General features: G+C 34.5%; 4 protein-coding genes across 6 annotated transcripts; 3 read left to right on the plus strand and 1 right to left on the minus strand.

Moving 5' to 3' along the window:
• Positions 1 to 4,262: 4,262 nt before the first annotated feature.
• LOC149497298 (Pectate lyase family protein) lies at positions 4,263 to 5,997 on the plus strand. Its single transcript, XM_089719461.1, has 4 exons — positions 4,263 to 4,447; positions 4,539 to 5,279; positions 5,401 to 5,539; positions 5,639 to 5,997. The coding sequence occupies exons 1-4, from the start codon at positions 4,326 to 4,328 to the stop codon at positions 5,858 to 5,860; spliced, it is 1,224 nt and encodes a 407-aa protein (XP_089575587.1). The 5' UTR covers positions 4,263 to 4,325; the 3' UTR covers positions 5,861 to 5,997.
• Positions 5,998 to 7,240: 1,243 nt separating this feature from the next.
• Positions 7,241 to 12,009, minus strand: LOC149497299 (T-complex protein 1 subunit epsilon). The gene is made up of 9 exons (XM_089719460.1): positions 11,670 to 12,009; positions 10,994 to 11,312; positions 9,918 to 10,266; positions 9,513 to 9,645; positions 9,338 to 9,390; positions 8,953 to 9,055; positions 8,014 to 8,180; positions 7,807 to 7,920; positions 7,241 to 7,707 (listed from the first exon to the last, which is right to left on the minus strand). Exons 1-9 carry the CDS (start codon positions 11,866 to 11,868, stop codon positions 7,537 to 7,539), a joined length of 1,608 nt encoding a protein of 535 aa, XP_089575586.1. The 5' UTR covers positions 11,869 to 12,009; the 3' UTR covers positions 7,241 to 7,536.
• An 811-nt stretch (positions 12,010 to 12,820) lies between these two features.
• Positions 12,821 to 13,548, plus strand: BCP1 (homolog of Brassica campestris pollen protein 1). The gene has a single exon (XM_089718797.1). The coding sequence runs from the start codon at positions 12,957 to 12,959 to the stop codon at positions 13,305 to 13,307; it is 351 nt and encodes a 116-aa protein (XP_089574923.1). The 5' UTR covers positions 12,821 to 12,956; the 3' UTR covers positions 13,308 to 13,548.
• Positions 13,549 to 15,903: 2,355 nt separating this feature from the next.
• LOC149497301 (uncharacterized) lies at positions 15,904 to 21,135 on the plus strand. Of its 3 annotated transcripts, XR_016320106.1 has the most exons (3): positions 15,904 to 16,086; positions 16,825 to 18,977; positions 20,083 to 21,135. XR_016320106.1 is itself a non-coding variant. In XM_089719367.1 (2 exons), the coding sequence occupies exon 2, from the start codon at positions 16,839 to 16,841 to the stop codon at positions 18,807 to 18,809; it is 1,971 nt and encodes a 656-aa protein (XP_089575493.1). In that variant the 5' UTR covers positions 15,904 to 16,126; positions 16,825 to 16,838; the 3' UTR covers positions 18,810 to 19,255. The 3 variants fall into 3 exon arrangements, 2 of the variants coding, with proteins under 2 accessions (XP_089575493.1, XP_089575492.1); XM_089719367.1 differs by lacking the exon at positions 20,083 to 21,135 and having other exon boundaries at positions 15,904 to 16,126; positions 16,825 to 19,255; XM_089719366.1 differs by lacking the exon at positions 20,083 to 21,135 and having other exon boundaries at positions 15,904 to 16,096; positions 16,825 to 19,255.
• Positions 21,136 to 21,176: the final 41 nt, after the last annotated feature.

Below are 21,176 nucleotides of genomic sequence, written 5' to 3' on the forward strand. Positions count from 1 at the left end.
ATCTCATCTAATTATTGTAATCTCAACGATTTCCTTCTATTAATCTATCACTAAAATTAAGAAAGAAAAAAAAAAGTAAAGTGATAAAATGAATTAAAATAAATTATTAAAAAATTATGTTTAAGGGGGTGAATTTGCAAAAAAAAAATTAATTAACATTCCTTAATGTTCTCCAAATGTTAAACAGTGACAAAATGTTCAGCAATAAATTAAATGCTTATGCAAATTTGAGTACACGTGCTGAAAAGTCAAGCTAGTATGTTTCACCTGCATGTATAATTTGACAAGTAGATAATTAATAGTGCAATCTAATTTCACTATTATCTAATACTCAGAAAAAACACAAACATATTTGGGCCTTTGGGCTAAGTTGGGTTTTAAATTTGGGCTTAAAGCCTAATTCATATAATAGCAAAGCTATAAGCCCAAAGGCCCATCGAATCTAGTTTTTTATGGAACTATCAGAACAAATTAAATTTTCATTAATTCACCCTAACCATTCAATCACATGCATGCTTTTAAAATGATTTTATAATTCAAATCAAATGGCTCAAAAAATTTTGTTTCTAAATTATTTATTAATATTATATAATTTTAATCTTTGCCTCAAATACTTTATTTATCTTTATTTTGTGAATTAAGTATAAAGAGATTTTAATCCAATTTTCAGTTAGTTGATGAATGAGTTTGAACTTGGAACCAGAAAATGAATATATAGAAGTCATTATCATGGGTTTGGTCAGCAAGCACATGGCATGTTCAGGTTATTTGATATGTATTTGACAAAACCTTTCAAACTTCATTTCATTGACATTAATATATATACACTTAAATTTTTCTTTTTAGTTTCTATCCATTATTTGGCCATACATGTCTATTTCACTTTAATTATTCTGATAAAGAAAAGGAAATTTCCATTTTTCAGATCCCCAAATTATGGGTGTTTGTCTATTCAGTCCATGAATTTTTATTTGTTCACATCAAGTCTTTAAAATTTTAAATTTTTTTTTATGGAATGAAAAAAAAAAAAGTTTATATAATAATACTAACAATTAAAAAAAAACCGTAAAATTACCAATGTTGATTGAGATAGAGTGATTGAGACTCCTCCTCTTTTAACCAAAGATTTCGAGTTTGAGACTTGGATATAAAAATTATCACACTGGGAGAATCGCCTCCTATATAGGCTCTGCAGTACTCTGAGCTGGAAATATTCGGAACCCAGTGGGCTCTAAATAAAAGTTTACTATTGACATAGTTTTTGGTGCTTCAAAATTATATTTTTCTAAACCAAAGAGAAAAAGTTAGTATAATAATTTGTGATGAGTATGATTTATAACTTATAATGAAGAACTTGCTATTACAAACTTATTAGTTATGTTGGTTGAAGGAAGGATTTATGATATCTGAGACTGGACCAAGCATTTACTGGCTATATTAGAATTGTTGGCTGAGACATCACTATCAAGTGTTAATCATAACTATTTACGCTTTAGAACTAAACACGTATAGGTTTATTTGATAATTATTGAATTTTGGCCCAACTTTCCTTTCGATAAATCAAAGAAAAAAAATAATTATGATATCACATTTATTTGTTAAGTATCTATATTCTTTATTACTTCGCATTTACTACTTAAATTTTTATTTTCCGCATATTAATTTTTTTTATATATAATTAGGAGGTATAATTTCGCTCGATTAGATATATTATTTTGATTTAACTTGTTAGGCTAACCCTAGTGAGAAGAGTCTAGGAAGGTATAAAAATATTTTCGTTCACAATTCTTCCCCGTGTAATAGTCTTTGACAAAGTTTAAGGTTAAAAATAAAAAAAAGAAAGAAAGTGTATGCACGAATTATATTCGGTTTTCACATTTATAATTATTCATATCATTCACATTTTAAATACATTTATAATTATTCATATTATTATTAAAAATATCCGTATTATCGTTAAAATAGATTAAAGCTTTATGAATACTAAATATCCGTTCTGCTTCCATCCCCAATCATTTATGAGAAGCTATTTATCAAAACAATACCAATTCTCCGTGGATAAGGCAGGGAAGCCATTTTTCAAAGCACAAGCATAATCTATTAGGGCCACCAATTATACAAAAATGGGACAATGCCATTGAAAGCTGCAATTTTTAGGCAAGACCCAATACAAAGTCGAGATTATAATTAATAACAATTCGAAAAATAAAATACAGTGGGTTTGTTGTGTAGGGTATTATAATATATGGTGGAGGTTATCATTGGCTTGCATGACCATGCATCAGTTTCAACGTCACAGAAACAAATGGCTAAGACTAAACTGCCAAGTGCGACGTCCCATGAAAGCCATGTGTCAAGTGGATGACACAGTAGAGATCACTCGTTGTACAAAAAGAGACCCAATCAAAATCAGAGATAGCCATTGCAGTATCAAGGTGCCACCAGTATGGCCCTGCAGATGAGAAGTCAATTTTCGTATGTTGATCTAAGGGCTTAGAATTAGTTTGTAGTGTAGAGATGGAATGATTGGGCCCGGCGGGGAGGAATATAAGAGAACAAACCTCACATGGGAGAACAGAGAAAGTGAACTCCCAAGACGATAATTCATAAATAAATAAAAATAAAATAAAATTCTATGTCAGCAATTCGCGGATAATAATAATAATAATATATGGGAGTTGGAAACTATGTCGCCCGAAATCCGAATTTTAAAAATACTTACTTATACGGGATTTATGACGCAGAACGATTACGTGAATGGGAATAACTATTATACTACGTCAGGAGTTTTGATCAATAACGTATGATCGAACGAAATAAATTCTCAGATAAGTTTATTGATATAAATAATGGTCAAAAGATAATGAATCAGTTCATAATACAAAATAACTTATTTATAAGTTTAGGCTTAAACATTAAAAACCTAAAAATAATACAGAAAACGTAACTAGACAAAATCCTAGTAAGGATGGCAGCATGAACATGCTGGATTTGGCATAGGCGTGTTGAAACTCTCAGAGGCTAGTACGGGGCGGGCTTGGCATGATACGGGCGTGCCGGAACTCGAATAGTAACTGAACCTATTGGCACATGCGTGCTTGTCATGGCACAGGCGTGCTAGGATTTCATGGGGAAGAATTTGTTGAAACCTATATAATGGGAATGAATGACAATATTGGTGCTATTGTTAGCATATTAACTATGGCATGTGGAGTATAATGGACCATTTTGCAACTCAAGTAACTGACTTTGGAAAAACTTCAAAGGAAACATTCCACATGCTACTCATGTGATGGTTAATAATTTAAGTATATATATATATATATTATTTATTTCTTTATAGGTTGAAAGAAAGAAGAAACAAAGGTCTTTCCCTATATGGATATAGGAATATTTTGCTTAAAGGGATAATTAATTAATTAAAGTTTGTTTATGAAAGAGTCTTTGCTCCTTCCACTTTAAATATGACATAATTGGGTTTTCCAACTTAAAATCAATTTACAAACTATTTAGTATCTGAAGTTCATTGTACGAGTAATTTGAATTCGTACCAAACAGACATCTGGGTGTTTAAAGAAATTGCATATATAGATCTCGAACTCGATGTTCTAATTAAGGAAAAAATGATTTCTATCATCTTATTTCATTCATTAGAGTAGAAATTTTTATTTTTATTTTTTAAATTTCTACTATGATCATAGCCCATCCTAAAACAATTTTATATGCATGTGCTTGTGTACGTATTTGCCTCTTTCAACGGTCCAGATTAAATGCAACTTTTTTTATGAGAAAAATGTACAACAGATATGCATTATTATTAATTTGTATGGAGAAGGAAAAAAGGATAGAGTGACTTCATTTTCAACAGAACACCGACAGGAACATGGACATGAATTAGAAAGTGTCGGTGTGTACTGTATACTTAATGTTTTTAGTCCTCTCAATTTTTTTTTTTTTCTCATTCCATTTCAATTTTCATCCAACTGGAAACTAAAAGTAATTACACTGAGAATTAGATAATTACAAGTATTTTTAATCTAATATTTATACGACAATGACTCTGTTTATATTACATTATATTTCGTTACGATCCAGTAAATATAATCTATAGGGTTTATATAAAATTATAAGAATATACAAGATTATTTCTTAACGGTAAAAACTAACTGAACTGGAGTACAGTACCGTTTTAACCAAACAACCAAGTTGGCCAACATTTATAACGTAATAAAAGAGACTCCTTCCCTTTATAAACCCATCCCATTGTATCTAACTCTCACACAATCTTTTTATTTCAGTGCAAGAAAATTAAAAGAGTGGCAGCAATGGCATTTGCAATTCTTCCACTCTCACTCTCTCTTTTAATGAGTTTGCTACTTGTGGCTCCCAACTACATTTCCTCTTCACCAGTTCAGGATCCTGAAACTGTCGTGGAAGAAGTACACAAGTACATTCTATTCACATTACCCCTTTTTAATAAATATTTCATATAATTGAAATGTCGTAACATTTATTTTGTTCTTATATTTTCATTTCAGGAGCATCAATGCCTCCAGGAGGAAACTAGGGTACCTCTCGTGTGGAACCGGGAACCCGATCGACGATTGCTGGCGGTGTGACCCCAATTGGGAGAAAAACCGGCAACGGCTGGCTGACTGTGCAATTGGGTTTGGGAAGCATGCCATTGGAGGAAGAGATGGTAAGATATATGTTGTTACAGATTCTGGTGATGATGACCCTGTAACACCCAAGCCAGGGACTTTAAGATATGCTGTAATACAAGATGAGCCATTATGGATAATTTTTGCAAGAGACATGACAATTAAGCTAAAAGAAGAGTTGATCATGAACTCTTTCAAGACAATTGATGGAAGAGGAGCTAGTGTTCATATTGCAGGTGGTCCATGTATTACTGTACAGTATGTGACTAACATTATAATACATGGTATTAATATACATGACTGTAAAAGTGGAGGGAATGCTTATGTGAGGGACTCTCCTAATCATTATGGGTGGAGAACCATATCAGACGGTGATGGAGTATCCATTTTTGGAGGAAGCCATGTGTGGGTTGATCATTGCTCTTTGGCTAACTGTAATGACGGGTTGATTGATGCTATTCATGGTTCTACTGCTATTACTATTTCTAACAATTATATGACTCATCATAATAAGGTTATGCTTTTGGGTCATAGTGATTCTTATACTCAAGATAAGAATATGCAGATCACAATTGCTTTCAACCATTTCGGGGAAGGGCTTGTCCAGAGAATGCCAAGGTAAGCTTCAACTTTGAAAATTAAAACAACTTTTGTTTGGTTATGGATATTGGGTAATAGGAATATAGCAGTAGGGATATGATTCTGACAATTTTTGACAGACATTAATTTTAATTTGCAGGTGTAGACATGGGTATTTTCATGTGGTAAACAATGACTATTCCCATTGGGAAATGTATGCAATTGGAGGAAGTGCTTCTCCAACAATTAATAGCCAAGGAAACAGATTTCTTGCACCCAATGACAGATTTAACAAAGAGGTAAGAAAATTGATACACCCAAGAAAGATATACCATTTCTGGCACATGGTTCATTAAAATACCCATTTGACATAAAATTGCATATTTATGATTGTTCAGGTGACTAAACATGAGGATGCACCAGAAAGTGAGTGGAAGAACTGGAATTGGAGGTCTGAAGGGGATTCGTTGCTAAATGGTGCATTTTTTACACCATCAGGGGCTGGAGCTTCTTCTAGTTATGCCAAAGCATCTAGCTTAGGTGCAAGACCGTCTTCTCTTGTAACTTCAATTACAGCAGGAGCAGGTGCACTTGCTTGCAAGAAGGGTTCACGTTGCTGATTAATTAGTCATAGAAGCCCAATTAAGATTAGTTAGCAACAATGGTTAAACATCAAGGGAAATTAAGGATAAAAGATATATAAATAACATTTTAAAAATAAATTATCAAATAAAGCCAAATTGTAATTACTTGGAAATTAGGATTTCATCTTTTTGCATATTACTACTAATTTGTTTGCTCTTAACCAATATGAATGGTTACAAACCCTAGTACATTGTTTTATAATGTGTACCAAAATGAAGAATCTAAATGGAAGGTTTAGCACTCTAAGTCAAAATTTAACAGCAGTTATTGGTGCATAGAATATATTTTAGCTCTTTTCGTATTATAATGCATGTTAAAAAGAGTAAAGTCTACCAGTTTCATATTTTTCAAGCACATCCGAAATTCTTATCAATGGAGTTGGTAATGATGAAGGATTTTATATCACTCTAAAAATAATATTCTTGAATATATTGAGCCAAGGAAGCTATAAGTAACCATCAATGTTTCTGTATAGTCACATGGAGGGTACGTACAATAAGTGTGGATTGAAAAATGAAAACTAGAAAAAGATAGAAGAAAATGCCATTTTAGAACCTGCAAGATCAATGGGACCATTTGTTTTGTGGAATGGAACTGCTTAGAAACTAGATGTTTTTTTGTCCGTATGAACAAAGTTGTGACTTGCGATGACATCTTAATGCTTGTTTCTTGTTTCTAAAGAGAAGGTAAATATTTCTGTCTTCACCCATCATCACATTAACAACTCATTGTTTCCATTATTAAAGCTACTGTCTCCGACAATTCCAGTTGCCATTAAATGACACTCACTTTCCCATCTACAAAGAAATAGCTAGATGGTCGGCAGAGAAGAAAATTATTAGTATTATTATGTTAATCTCTTTTGTACATAATTTTATTTACTGTCTGAATTTTGAAAATGAAATTGATTCATAAGTTGAAAATGGTTTATCATGCCTATTTAAGGAAATCTAGTAAAATAAGGATAGAAAGTAGAGAATATAGTCCTTCCTAACCAACAATCAAACTGAAGTACTTAATGAGCTAATCCAATCCACGTCATTGGGTACATGTACTCGTATTTACTAATGTATAAATAAATAAACAAATAAATAGGGTACAGATGATGTTATTATTACTGTATCGACATGTACAAATGCATTCAGCAGCCGACTGAAGGATCGCCGTAAGGGACGTTATTGGTTTTCTCGACAGATACAATCTGCCATCGGTCTAAATTTATGAGCAATAAAGACAAAACGAGCAGTTAACGTAAGAATGAACCCGTACGACCCACAATTTAATGCTCTGCAATATTTAAAGACGGTAAAGTGGGCCACCCAACTTCTCCGACAGGCACATTCTACCAAACTCAGTAAATAAAAGTCATTCTTTGCATGACATTTAAATAGACGAGAAAGATTGTACAGAGTTCGAGAAAATGGCCGTCGGCTCATAAAACAACAGAACTAACATAGCAAATCAGCAAGCAGTTCCAACCACATAAAGATTTTCATACCACATCTTGAATGAATGCAAATTCAAAATTTGAAAGCTTAACACAAGCTCCCATGATAAATCTCCAAGAGACCATCATAACCCCAAATCAAGCCAAGAATGTAATAAAAAGTTTTTCATTGTTTGTTAAGCATCGATGTAGGGAGAAACCACATTAATACTCAGAGGGAGAGATGACATCGTCAATTTTTAATATCATTTTGACGACTTGTGTTGCAAGCAAGATCTGCTGTTGTTTCCCTATCAGAGTCTCAAAGACATTTTGTTCATGCATGTCGTTCGTGCCAATATCATTGCAATCAATTCCACAGTGAGGATTGTTCTCCTGTATAGTCATTTGAAATATTAAAATTGAAATGGTTATAGAGGAAGCGGAATTAGAAATAAATAGCCAGAATAGGCTTGATTATCATATTCCGTTTACCTTGATTTGCTGAGATTTCACTGCAGATAGTGTCTCAATGGGTTGGAGGCCACTATTTTCTGCGAGTGCCATTGGTATGGCATCCAAAGCATCCGCAAATGCCCTGATGGCATACTGCAGATTGAAAAAAAAAAAATAGTCAGTGTAAAGACAACAACAAAAACTCAGAGGAATGAAAGGAATAAGGGCCATAAAGGACTAGTGTACCTGCTCAACTCCGGGATATCTATCAGCAGCAGCCTCCACAGCAATTGAACAAGAAATCTCGGCTGAGCCACCACCATACACAATAGAATTATTGCGAATGAGATTCCTAGCCACACACAGTGCATCATGGATACTGCGCTTTGTCTCTTCTATCATCATCTTGTTACCTGTTACACCAAGCGGAACCAGGACCTTGATCAACCAAATAGCTTTATGACAACTCACCTCTCACTCTAGCATTTATTTTCAACTATTCAACATTATTCACAAGTTCTTCTTTTTCCTTCTCATACAAATTTTTTATAGTGCTAATACATAGAACAAAATGCCCTGCTTGTCAGCAATATAAGGCCCACTAAAAGCAGTATCACCAAGAAAGCAGTGATAACATTAGAAAAAGAAAAAACAGAAATACATCATTGAAGCACAACATCAAGGTATTATTCACATGATAAAATCAATCATGAAGATATCTTTCAATAAGTTACTTTTCCGAGTTTATTGTGTAATAATGGATACTCTTAAGCAGAAAAACAATTTCAAATGCAGGCTTTCCAGTTTCTGTACTGTACTGAAATTAATATGAAACATATACAAAGCAGCATGATCTACCCAAACAAGACAGTTTTCCATTTGAAGATCATCCAGGAGCAAACATGTATGCACACGCATGGTTGCATCAAACATAATGCAGGGGGTCGCCACTGACAATTGATTCATATAAAGAGTTCATTCTCGAGTAACAACTTGATACGAAAGCAAAGTATTTATGATAATTTGCATAATGATTCTAGCAACATGATTGAAATTACCTAGTGAAGTACCAATATGATTTAGAAGGGCAATTCAAAGCATCAGCAATCACTAAAATACTACAGGTTGAATAAACAATTGCCGCTGAAATGCAATAAAGAACAGGCAAGGGTAATATAAACCCACCTCCACGAATAAATATGGTAACAGCCCTTGAATTTGCACAGTGTTCAATGTACAGCATTCGATCTTTTGTCGTTCCAAAAGACTTCTCTCGAACCAAACCAGCCTTAAAAAAATAAAATAGAGAAGCAGATGCATAATAGGTCAACATATTAGTAAAAAGGACAATTTATGTGTATCAATGAGAGTTCAATATAGAACTGAAAGATTCAAGTCCACAGATTTTCTCAAACCACCAAAAATTTATAAATAAACAGGCTATATTCTCGAAGGCTTGATAAAAAAAAATAAAAAATAAAAAAAGTTAGAAACTCAGTCTAAAGCTGTAACTAGGCCCGGCCAAACTTTATAAAACAAAAAAAAGGAGAACAGGTATGAGAAAAATTACCTTTCCCAGCTTTTCAGGTGTCAACTCCTGGAATCGTGGCACTATTCTTCCACCTACAAAGACAAGATAATAACATACCATCATTTTACCTATTAAATCCCTCAGTAGCTATCTTATGCTATTGCGTTCATACAACAAATACAAGTGAGAGCTAAGAAACCCAATAAACACAAACCTGTGGCTATTGCTATCAGCTCTAACTCAACACCACCAACCCATCTAACTGCAGGCAAGTTCCTGTGCATTAACAGATGATTTGCCTCATCATCAAACCCCCATTGACAGATCACCAAAGTAGCACCAACATCCTGTAGTCAATTTTAAAAGAAATGAAGAACTGTAAACAACATGAACAGATATACCACTGAGCAAATCCCCAACCCATATACCAACTCAACTAGCTCGATTCCAGATTAACAGTCTGAAATGAGGGGGAAAAAGAATATGAGGTGGAAAAGGGAGGGAGGGAGGGAAAGGAGGGGGGGATGGAGGCATGTTGATCTCACAGCCATGAGTCATTAAATGCAGAAGATTTGAATTTGAGCAAGTTTTGTGGAAACACAATAGGGGAAAACCCGACCTTGCATTTCTGAACCATGTCATCAAAATACTGCTTCTCTTGCTTACGTAGAGTCTGAAACTTCTCCACTGTATCAATATCCACCTTATGTTTAGTCTTTGGCTTAGGTGGTTCAAAAGGGCATGTCAAGATAGCAATTTTTGCATCTTCAATTTTCTTTGGCATCTGTGGATGACTCATGTCCTTGTCAACTAGTATTCCATATATTAATTCAGTATCTTCCAACTTGCCACCTACTTTCCCTTCAACTTTTATCAAATCCAAGTTAACATCCTTCCTCTCTAGATCTGCAACAGCAAGAACAGCTTTGACAGCAATCTCAGCCAAACTTCGCTTGCACCGATTCACTCTACAAAATAAAGAAGAAAGTTTTTAAATTCAAAATACATTACACAAGAGACTAATACACATCCAAAATTAAAAATATAAAAAAAAAAAAAATTAAAAAGGCAATTCATCTTAAACAACCAAAAGCAGCTATAGTCTAGCAATATCTCTCCCGCGTTGAGAAGACCTGCAATAAAAACATGCATGATAGAGATGCTTACTGCTGAAAATAGGGTAAACTTGGCTTATCCGACTAATCATCTAGACTTATCTAAAAGCCTATTTCCATAGGAGTTAAGTTAGATACTTAACAGTACCCGCTAGTATAATATTGGTCAACATCACTATGGTTGAACCTATCAATTATCAATAATCGTCACCTCTAATTAAGCTATTATATGCATTTCATGGTGACATTTCCAGGCTCCATAAGAAATTAAGAAATGCAGAAATGGAATTTGAGATCACATTCTTAGCAACTGCCATCAAATTGCAAAACACCGAATACTGTTGATCCAAAAGACGAATATTATTATTGATAAACAAGACCAGTATATGACAAGGTAAAATACTCATATATTCTAAAATAAACAAATAGGTACAATTGAACCTACTGCAATGCAAAACAGAGGCTGCACAAAACAGCATGCCACTGGAACTACAAAATATACCTTATGACAAGCTACCTTAGTGCTAAGAACAAATAATTGATTCAGAGCAGCAGGGAGGATTAGCAGAAACAAACTTACATCTTTGAGGACAGCGTGGTCATGCAAGTTTGAACCAAAGGCTCTATATTATTCACTCCAAAATCATACTTGTGCGATATGCTTTCCAAATGATCAACAGCTATTCTAGAAGCCATCTCATAGCCCTCTGCTATACGAATGGGGTGAATTCCACGCTCTAAGAGCTTCTCAGCCTGCTCCAAAAGTGCTCCAGCCATAACAACAACACCAGTTGTACCATCACCAATTTCATAATCCTGACTCCGAGAAAGCTCGACCATCAGCTTGGCTATCTGATTGTCCACATCCATCTGCTCCAAGATGGTGGCTCCGTCATTCGCTAACAAAACAAATAAATAAAACACAATCAGTCTCAACCACTCAAATTTTACTTCATGCACAAAATGCAATAACCGCAAAGGTAATAGAAGCACAAATATAAAAATAGCACGCAAAATGCTTACTAATCTCTATCATTATTAGTTGCAGGAGTTCAAAATGACAGTCAAAAATTATACTAATGCTACTTGTATCAAGTGGATCCACTAAATAAACCAAAAACCATATACCCTAGTTGAGCATCGAACTACCGTCAACTACCACAGATCAAAAGGAAACCAGACAATAAAAACAGCATAAGCTGGAGTTCACAAAGAAAGAGATTATCAACAGTAAGTAGAAAAGGAAGAGAACTGACTGATGGTGACGTCACCGTCGGGACTTTGAAGCATCTTGTCCATGCCTTTGGGGCCAAGAGACGTACGGAGGATACGAGAAACCGCCTTTCCAGCGGAAATGTTAGCTTTTTGAGCGTCAAGACCTCTCAATCGAGACTTTTGCTCCTGTTCTTTCAGTATTATAAAAGGCCGCCCGAACTCGTCAAAGGCTAACGCCATTTCTCTTCGATTTTGGTCTCCTCTTTCTTGATTTTCTTACACTTTCAAGCTCTCTACTAAGAAACAAGAAATTGGAGGTTTTCGAAGAGAATAGTGAAATGGAGGAAGACAGGAAGAGTGTAGAAAGATTTAGAGGGTAGATAGAGAGTAATGTTATAGGCTGTCTCTGGTTTTCCAAAGCCCTAACCGGGTCGTCTCTCCACAGCTGGTGGTCTTTTTTCATGGGCTGGGCTTCAGATATAAATGGGCCTGCATAATTTTAAATTATATCACATATATTTATGTAATTTAAGGTATGCATAATTTTGTATTTTTCTTTAATTATTATTTTATTTTTTTAGTTATTTTTGAAAGTTTATCCCTTGTGAAGTACAGTTAACAAACTCAAAATATTTATATATTTAAAATCTATGTCAATACTTCAATTCATTCAAATATTTTATTACATTCTTAATCAATTCTTCATTAATGTGTTATTTATTATTTAGAAGATGAAAGTATGCCATATTATACCATAAAATGTAAATTATTTCATTTTAGTTCTAAATCTTTATTTCATTAATTTTAACTCTTTTTGACAAATTTTAATAATTTTTAGCTCTTAATTTTTATTTGATACTTTTAAAACTTGCATTTACTCATATAATCTTAACTTTTTTTTTTTTTAGAGAAATTTAATCTGTTAACTTAATTACTTCACCCAGAATATTAGAAGCAAAAAAAATTTTTTTTTAATATAGATATAAAGAAAACGTGTAAAATACACAATAAATATAGATAACATGTGCTCCTTATATTAGTCAATCAAATAAACTGAAATTAGCGTAACCACTTTCCTTTTTATAGCACATTGCTGACAAAAACAAAGCTAAAAAAACTCATTCCCAAATTTCTCGTTTTTCTTCACAATCTTCCATTCTACACAAATCGGAATTTCTATATAAACAAATTCAATCTCCTCATTCCATCATCAAGTGTTAAGAGCTTTGTATCATTTCAAGAATAAGAATACCATAATAAACAGAAATTCTCTTAACACGCAAAAAAAAAAAAAACCCAAAAAAAAAACACTTCATTCAATCAATAAAATGGCAAGCAAGTTAGTTATTGTTGCCCTTCTTTTCGTTGCCACTATTGGCATGGCTTCAGCTGCTCCCGCTGCTAAGGAAGGTGCTGCTGCCAAGGAAGGTGCTGCTGCCGAAGGTGGTGCCACCAAAACAGCAACTCCAGCTGCTTCACCCGCCGATGATATTGGCAATGAAGATGCATCCGGATCTGGTGCACCAGGTGCTGCTTCTAGTGATGTTGTTCCAGGACCATTGGGCAGTGCATCATCTACTGAGCAGAGCCCTTCTGCTGAATCACCAAAAGGTGGTGCTGCTGCCATTGAAGTTTCTGCTATTGCCGGAGTTGCCGCAATTGCCAGTTACTTCATTTAAATTTCTTTATTCTTATTATTTTTTTCTTTTTTTCTGTCATCAAAAGGACTTTCTTTGAGCTGTACGTTTGCATGCTTAGCTTGGGCTTGCATGCAGATTATGCTTAAAAGAATGTCTAAATCAAAATTAATTATCGTTTATTGATTAATGTTTCTGTTTTTGATTTGATTGTATTAAACCAGATAAATTATCTGGGATCAATCTCAATAAAAGAAGTAAAAAAATTTATTATAATTCAAAAGCTCTCTCTGCATTTGTGAAAAATGCTGCTTTTACATATAATTCTTATTGTTTCTCTTGATAATTTGTGCCTTTGATTAATTCAGCAATTTTTAGCAAACTATTAGCAACTGCAAGATTTTTGCAACATTCATCTGATTCTGTTGACCAGTTCTAAACACAAGAAGCAAAAGAATGTCGATAAATGGCATCCTTGCGATTAAAACCCACTTCAATGAACAAGTTAGTGCAAAAAATTTGCATGAATATTAACCGGATCTTGCAAGATATTAAACGTATTAAATATCTAATCTGTTTCATTTTTAGATTTAGAAAGGGGATTTCAAAATTTTTATTTTGAATTTTGAATATAAATTAAGAATTTGCCGTATTTTAAATATTTATTAGACTTTCTTGTTTATTTGGTGAATAATGATCGAGCATATGTTAATTCACTTCTTGTTTTTTCTCTTGCTTCCATAGAGAAAAAATGAAGCTTCACAATTTGGTCTCCCTCTCAACTATCCAATTTAAAATCTTTTTATTGCATTTTGTATTACAAACTATTTTGAAGTAATTTATAGTTTTTTGTGGTTTTACAATTTGAATGTTAGTTTCACCTTGAGCACATTTTCAGTATTTTTCAATGGATATATACACTAAATTGCCTCCCAAAAATGGTTACTAGATCATGATCAATTTTGCACATTGGTGAAATTTAAATTTGATCTCTCTTGAATTGTAAGATATCAAATTTAGTCTAACCACTAGCCTCAAATGTGTCATACTTATATAAATAAATCAATTTTAATTGAAAATGCATAAATTTACCTATTGTAAATTTCTCGAAAAACTTTGTGATTTTTTTACTTCAACCTATAAAATTGGACATATTAGAGACTTAAATTTATAATATTATTCTATTAGACACTTCGAGTTAAAAAATAGACTGGTTAAATAATTATTGGATAGTTAAAAAATATATAAAATATTATTTAAAAAGTTAATTATATTTTGGATATCATCAAAAATTTTAAAAATTGATGTTATATTTGTAAAGAGATGTACAATATTATTAAAATTCACATCATAAAGACAAAGGCTCTATTAGAAGCAGCATGTAAAGTAGTGTTTAGTGTGTTTTGATAGAGTTGAAATACTATTTTAATAATTATAGCGTTTGGTAATTAATATATATCGTAGGGTTTAGAGTTTGAGACAATATTTTATGAAACGTTATATTTATTAACATTTAGCGTTTTATAATTTCTTCATAATACTTATACTCGTCACTTATCTTTATTTTGTTACTCACTTTCATACCTTTTTTTATCATTTTATGTTAAACAATTAATTAGACAGTTATTTGTACCAAATATTTTTATTCTAAAGTTATTTGTACCAAATACTTTTATTCTAAAACGCTATATTATCATTAACCACTAACGGTTAATACTTAGTGGCTAACTACTAACAAAACAGGTGACAGTTATTAAAACAACTAACAGCTACTAGAACACCTAGATTTATCGAACAGACCCAAAATTTGATGCATTACAATGATTTTTACGAGAAGTATAAAAATGTTATGCATTTGACCATTTCAATTTAATTTCATTAGAGGCTAATGGTTTGCTCATTAGACGTGGACTAATCCCATTTGGGTTGTAAACCTCAAAACTTTTTAGCCCTTTCAATAAATGCACTTCCCATCTATCAAACTTATATTCTCACTTTTATTATATAGATCGATAACATTCTCGACTAATATATGTAGATGAGAACGAGAATAAATATCTAAAATTTGAAATATCTTGTTCAAAATATTTGAAATAAGACTGCAAATATGCAATGTGTATATAGTAAATGCTTTTATTAATAGCTATTAACTGTTTTATAAGTTGTTCAATTAGCGGCTTGAACTTTTTTTTAAAAATATATATATACATTTTGATATTTTGATGATATATCTAGACTTGTTTTCATTTTTACAGTTCGTAGTAAATCTAATTAAGTGATTAACCCCGCAAGTATTTTTTGCTACTAAATTACTCTCATTTGGGTTTAAAATTTTTTTTATTAATATGAAATATTTATGTACAAGAAATATATTACAAACCTGCCATCATATTTGGCGATACCATTAAAAAAAAATCACAAAATCTAAAATTTTCAAAAAATAATAAAAACATTTTAAAAAAAAAAGTAGAATCAGGTAATTGCATGTGTCGTGTGAATAGTGTTGATGACTCTACCCGTTAAACCAAAAACCTACCCGTTAACCCGACCTTCTGGGTTGGATTTAGCATACAAGGTCCAACAGGGAAGACCCGACCCGCTAAACAATTTATTGAAAATGTAAAAAAACCGACCGGAGAATGAAAATGATATGGTTGTTGAAACTTGAAAGGATCAGACAAGAGAAAATAGACGAAGGAGTAAAGAGGAATCGTGGAGAAGGCTTGAGATAGAGAGAAAGCGAGAGGAAGGAGAGGGAGAGAAAGGGAAAGCCATTGTGTTGGTATGGTCTTTGGTGGCTGAGGCAAAGAAGAGGGACAGAGTAAGCGAAAGTCTCTCTCGCATTTTTCATGTTTGAATCTGTAATATTTCAATAGCTTTTGCTAAATCAAAGTTAAGGATTTCTTATTTACCTGCAGTGCTTTTCCTGTTCATTGTTAATGGTTTTGTATTGTATAATATCTACGAATTTGGGTATTTAGATTTACCAAATGAGTTCGCGATTTTACCATATCTATTCTAATTTTTCATCTCATGTTGGACCTTAGGTAGGGGATGCTTGGATTTGAATATTTTTTGGTAATTTTATGACATGGGTATCTATTTTTGTTATATTTTCATTTACACTATGGAATAAATACTATCAATCTACTGTTTTAGCCTTTAACGACATGGACAAGTGCTTTTTATGATGATATTTGAGTTTTGCGGAAGTCGGCTATGGTATCAGGATTAGTTAATTTGTTAATCTTCTTGATTCTGGAGCCTGAAGTAGCCCAGGCTGTAGTAGTTAATATTTCATTCAATATTGTAGTTTTTCACTTTTTTATCTTTTGCTTTTTGTTGATATTATGGTAGATCCCTATGTCTCTCTCTTTCCCTCTCTCTTTTTTCTGTATTTACTTTAATCATTAGCATATTCTTTTTTCTGGTTATGGTCTAATTTGTGAGTAGTACCGAGATCAATTCTATAATTGTTCTTATTTAGGTTAAATATATGAGCTTTTGTTTGCATATTTGAAGGGATAGAGAGAATTTATGTTGTATATATCTTTGCCAGTTTCAGTGGATCCAATGGCTGATGAGCAAATAGATTATGAAGATGAGGAGTATGGAGGGAATCAGAAGATGCAATATCAGGGAAGTGGTGCCATACCTGCACTTGCAGAAGAAGAGATGGGGGAAGATGATGAATATGATGATCTCTATAATGATGTCAATGTTGGAGAGAATTTCCTGCAGATGCACCAATCTCAGGTTCCACCACCCCCTACTAGTGTGGGCAGTGGAGGATTCCAAACACAGAATGTTAACGAATCAAAAGTTGAAACAGGGGGTTCACAAGGACTAAAAATTCCTGAGGTTGCTGTTGAGGGGAAATATTCTGATCCTGGAACACATTTTCCTGAGCCAAAAGATGTTCCCATGGGTGTTAAGGGGCCTGAAATGGGATCTGTTGCCTACTCAGATGGGTCTTCCATTGCACAAAAGGGGAGAGTCATGGAGATGACTCATGATGCTCAAGCCCGAAATATAGGGTTTCATGGATCATCATCAGTACCCTCCAACATTGGGGTGGATCCTTCTGATATGAGTAGAAAGACTGCCAATGAGCCTGCACCTGTGCCAAATACTGCTGCCACTGGTCCAAGAGGCATGCCACAGTTGCCTGGGAATCAAATCAGTATCAATATGGATGTCAATCGTCCAACAGTTAATGAAAATCAAATCCGGCCACCGGTAGAAAATGGTTCAACCGTGTTGTTTGTTGGGGAATTACATTGGTGGACAACTGATGCTGAGCTTGAAAGTGTTTTATCCCAATATGGAAGGGTGAAGGAGATAAAGTTCTTTGATGAGAGAGCTAGTGGTAAATCTAAAGGCTTTTGCCAAGTTGAATTTTATGATGCCGCTGCTGCGGCTGCGTGCAAGGAGGGAATGAATGGACATGTCTTCAATGGGCGACCTTGTGTTGTGGCCTTTGCTTCTCCACAAACATTAAAGCAGATGGGGGCTTCATACATGAACAAAACCCAAGGCCAGTCTCAGACACAGAATCAGGGAAGGAGGCCTATGAATGATGGTGCGGGAAGAGGTGATAATATGAATTATCAAGGTGGAGATGCTGGGAGGAACTTTGGAAGAGGTGGGTGGGGACGAGGTGGACAGGGAATGATGAATAGAGGTCCTGGGGGTGGAGGACCAATGAGAGGAAGAGGAGCTATGGGTCCCAAGAATATGATTGGAGGTGCTGGTGGAGTTGGAAGTGGTGCCAATGGCGGAGGCTATGGACAAGGCTTGGTGGGTCCTGCTTTTGGTGGACTTGCTGGTGGTATGATGCCTCCACAAAATATGATGGGAGCTGGATTTGATCCAACATATATGGGCCGAGGAGCTGCTTATGGAGGATTTGCAGGTCCTGGTTTTCCAGGCATGCTTCCTTCGTTTCCAGCGGTTAATGCAATGGGTCTTGCTGGTGTGGCTCCTCATGTGAATCCAGCCTTCTTTGGCCGTGGAATGGCACCTAATGGTATGGGAATGATGGGTCCCTCTGGAATGGATGGGCCAAATGCTGGAATGTGGTCTGACACAAGCATGAGTGGATGGGGAGAAGAACCTGGTAGACGAACAAGGGAGTCAAGTTACGGCGGCGATGATGGAGCTTCTGAATATGGCTACGGAGAGGTGAACAATGAAAAGGGGGCACGTTCCAGTGCTGCTTCTAGGGAAAAGGAACGGGTTCCTGAGCGTGATTGGTCTGGGAACTCTGATAGGAGGCACCGTGATGAGAGGGAACATGAGTGGGACAGGTCTGAAAGAGAGCACAGGGAAAGAGAGCACAGGGACCAAAGGTACCGGGAAGAAAAAGATAGTTATCGAGAGCATCGGCAAAGAGAGCGTGACTCTGGTTATGAAGATGACTGGGATAGAGGGCAATCTTCTTCAAAATCTCGGACCAGGTCCCGAGCTGTGCCAGAAGAAGATTACAGGTCTCGATCGAGGGATGCAGATTATGGAAAGAGGAGGCGCCTACCAGCAGAATGATATTCTGATACGTTTATTCAGTTAATTTTCTTGGATGGGTTTGCAAGGCTCAACATTCTGTATTTGCTTTCTTGGCCTGTCTCCTTTGCTCTGCTACAATGCATGCACCATGTTTTTGGGCTGAGCTACAGTGACCTCGAATGCAGAGGCAACTTCTTGGAGGAAGAAGTAAGTTCTAGTAGTATGGATAACAGAGAACAATAGATAATGTGTTGCTTTCCTACTGCATTTGAAAAAACATTTTTAGATGGAACTTAATATTTTTGTGCCTTAAAACATTACCAACTCCTAGTCGATGCCAATGTGGATATCCTTTGTGGGGATGGACTTAAATATCCTGCATCTGAGCATCCCTTTGGATATGCAGTTTCCTGAATGCTCTCTTTGAGGGCCTGTGACTTTGAAACAGTTGAAGCCATCTTGTCTTATTTGATAGTCCTTCATGATGGGTGGTGCATTTTCTAAATTTATTCTTTGATATTTCCATTATTAGGTGGAAGCTTGAACTCTGATGTGATGTTATAATTTATGGATAATCTAGATAGTAGTGCAGAGTTATATGGATAATTTATGTGCTGTCCCCTGTTTTATTGTTTAAGATAGAATTTTATTTTGTAAAAAAGAAAAAAATTGAATCTTTGTCTTGGTCTTGTTTGAATTCTGGTTTCAAAGAACTATGGTTTGTGTGTCTTCTTTTGCTCTCTTCTGTTGATGTCCATGTCAATATGGCACACGCCATAAGTTAAGAAGCCCTACCCAGTTGGTTTTGTTCAATATGACTTATTCTGTTATCTTTTCTTCTTCTTTTTTGACATTTTTTCTTGGCTAATTAAAACTGCCTTTTTTTGCTATGTGTGGCGGTTATATCTTGTGCTTTTATATTGATTTGCTTTTGATTAGGTGAGGATAGATAAATATATTTTTTCATATATTATTTGCATGAGCGTTTTTATAATCCTTTTGGGGTTTGTAGGCCATTCAGTACTGAATATAAGTTGCCTCTATTTGTACTTTCTTATTAGGTCCAGTTTTGTTGATTTGTTGTACTTGTGCTGTAGTGATACAGTATTACCTATTCTAATTGATGCATGAATCTCATGCTTTAACAGAAGCAATAGCTTAATGTGCAGTTTGAGTAACTTAATCTAAGAATATGGGAAGTATATAAACATAAATCATGGTAATATGATTAGAACTGATGAGCTAGGGAGTTACATGGGGAGGTTTGTTTGTCAACTATTGACTTAGGGGTTTTCTTTTATCATCCATCCAGGGAGTGGAATGGGTTAGTTGCCTGGAGGAAGATTTGTTAGATGGGCTGCTTCACTGGATTTCTTCCATAATGGTTTTGATCTATCAAGTTTGCAAAAGAAGCCTTGACCGTTTTTGGTTTACACACTTTCTCCCACAAGCACCACATAAGAATGTGTAAATAATGCTCATGCGAGAATGTATCTAAAAAGATTTGTATTCATGAAGCTGTAAATATTGAGACGTCAGTGATAAGTTTTGGGATATAACCATTGTGTTTATTTCATGTAAATGTGTAGGTATATTAGGTTCACCTCCTGTAATTCCCTACTTTATTTTTGTATAGTGACAATTTTCTTGTTCTTTACTGAGCTTGTAAAAGCTTTGTCACAATTTTGAGGCTAGCATTTGTACTCATTTCATGTCTTGTAACTTCTCCTGTTATATCTATGTTTTAGAAGAGTTAACAAGGAGTTGATAATATTTTGTAATGACGGATAGGATTCCTCACCTTATTTCGTTCATTGTAACATTTATTGAAGCCTAATGTTCAAGGATATACTTCCTGAGAGTTTTTCAGTAGTGTCCATCGCTATTATGTAAATTAGGAGCAATAAGATACAAGTTCGATGCAATGTTGCAGCTGCTTCATTCCGAATTAAAGAATTCGGAATGAATCAAATCTCCCCAAGTAGGATTTGGAAGACCCTGCGTTATATCACCAGATGAAAAAAAATTTTAGCAATGAAAGAAGCAACTTGGTCCCGGGTTGGAAGCAAAAGACTATTGATTGTCTTGGTCTTTTTTTTGCTCCTCCTCTCCAGGCCTGATGTGTTACTGCTTGTGTATTCTTTATGTTTTGTCTTTTGAGAATCAAGATAGGGATTTCTTATGTATTGTTCTAGATGATTTGTTGTATAAATCAGATTTTCCAGTTTGTACAGTTGGATGTAGCGTTTTGTGTACAACGCGGCCTGTGTATTCTTTGTTTTGTCTTTGAGAATCAAGTCTTGGGATTGCTTATGTATTGTTCTTGATTTGTTGTATAAATCATGTTTTTCTGGTTTGTATAGTATGGTTTATAGCTTTGCTTATTAGTCCTCAGTTTTCTTGTAT

Source organism: Jatropha curcas, chromosome 3 (genome assembly GCF_041381405.1).
Source record: "Jatropha curcas cultivar XTBG-Jc1 chromosome 3, XTBG_Jcur_1.0, whole genome shotgun sequence".
NCBI classification, from domain to species: Eukaryota; Viridiplantae; Streptophyta; class Magnoliopsida; order Malpighiales; family Euphorbiaceae; genus Jatropha; species Jatropha curcas.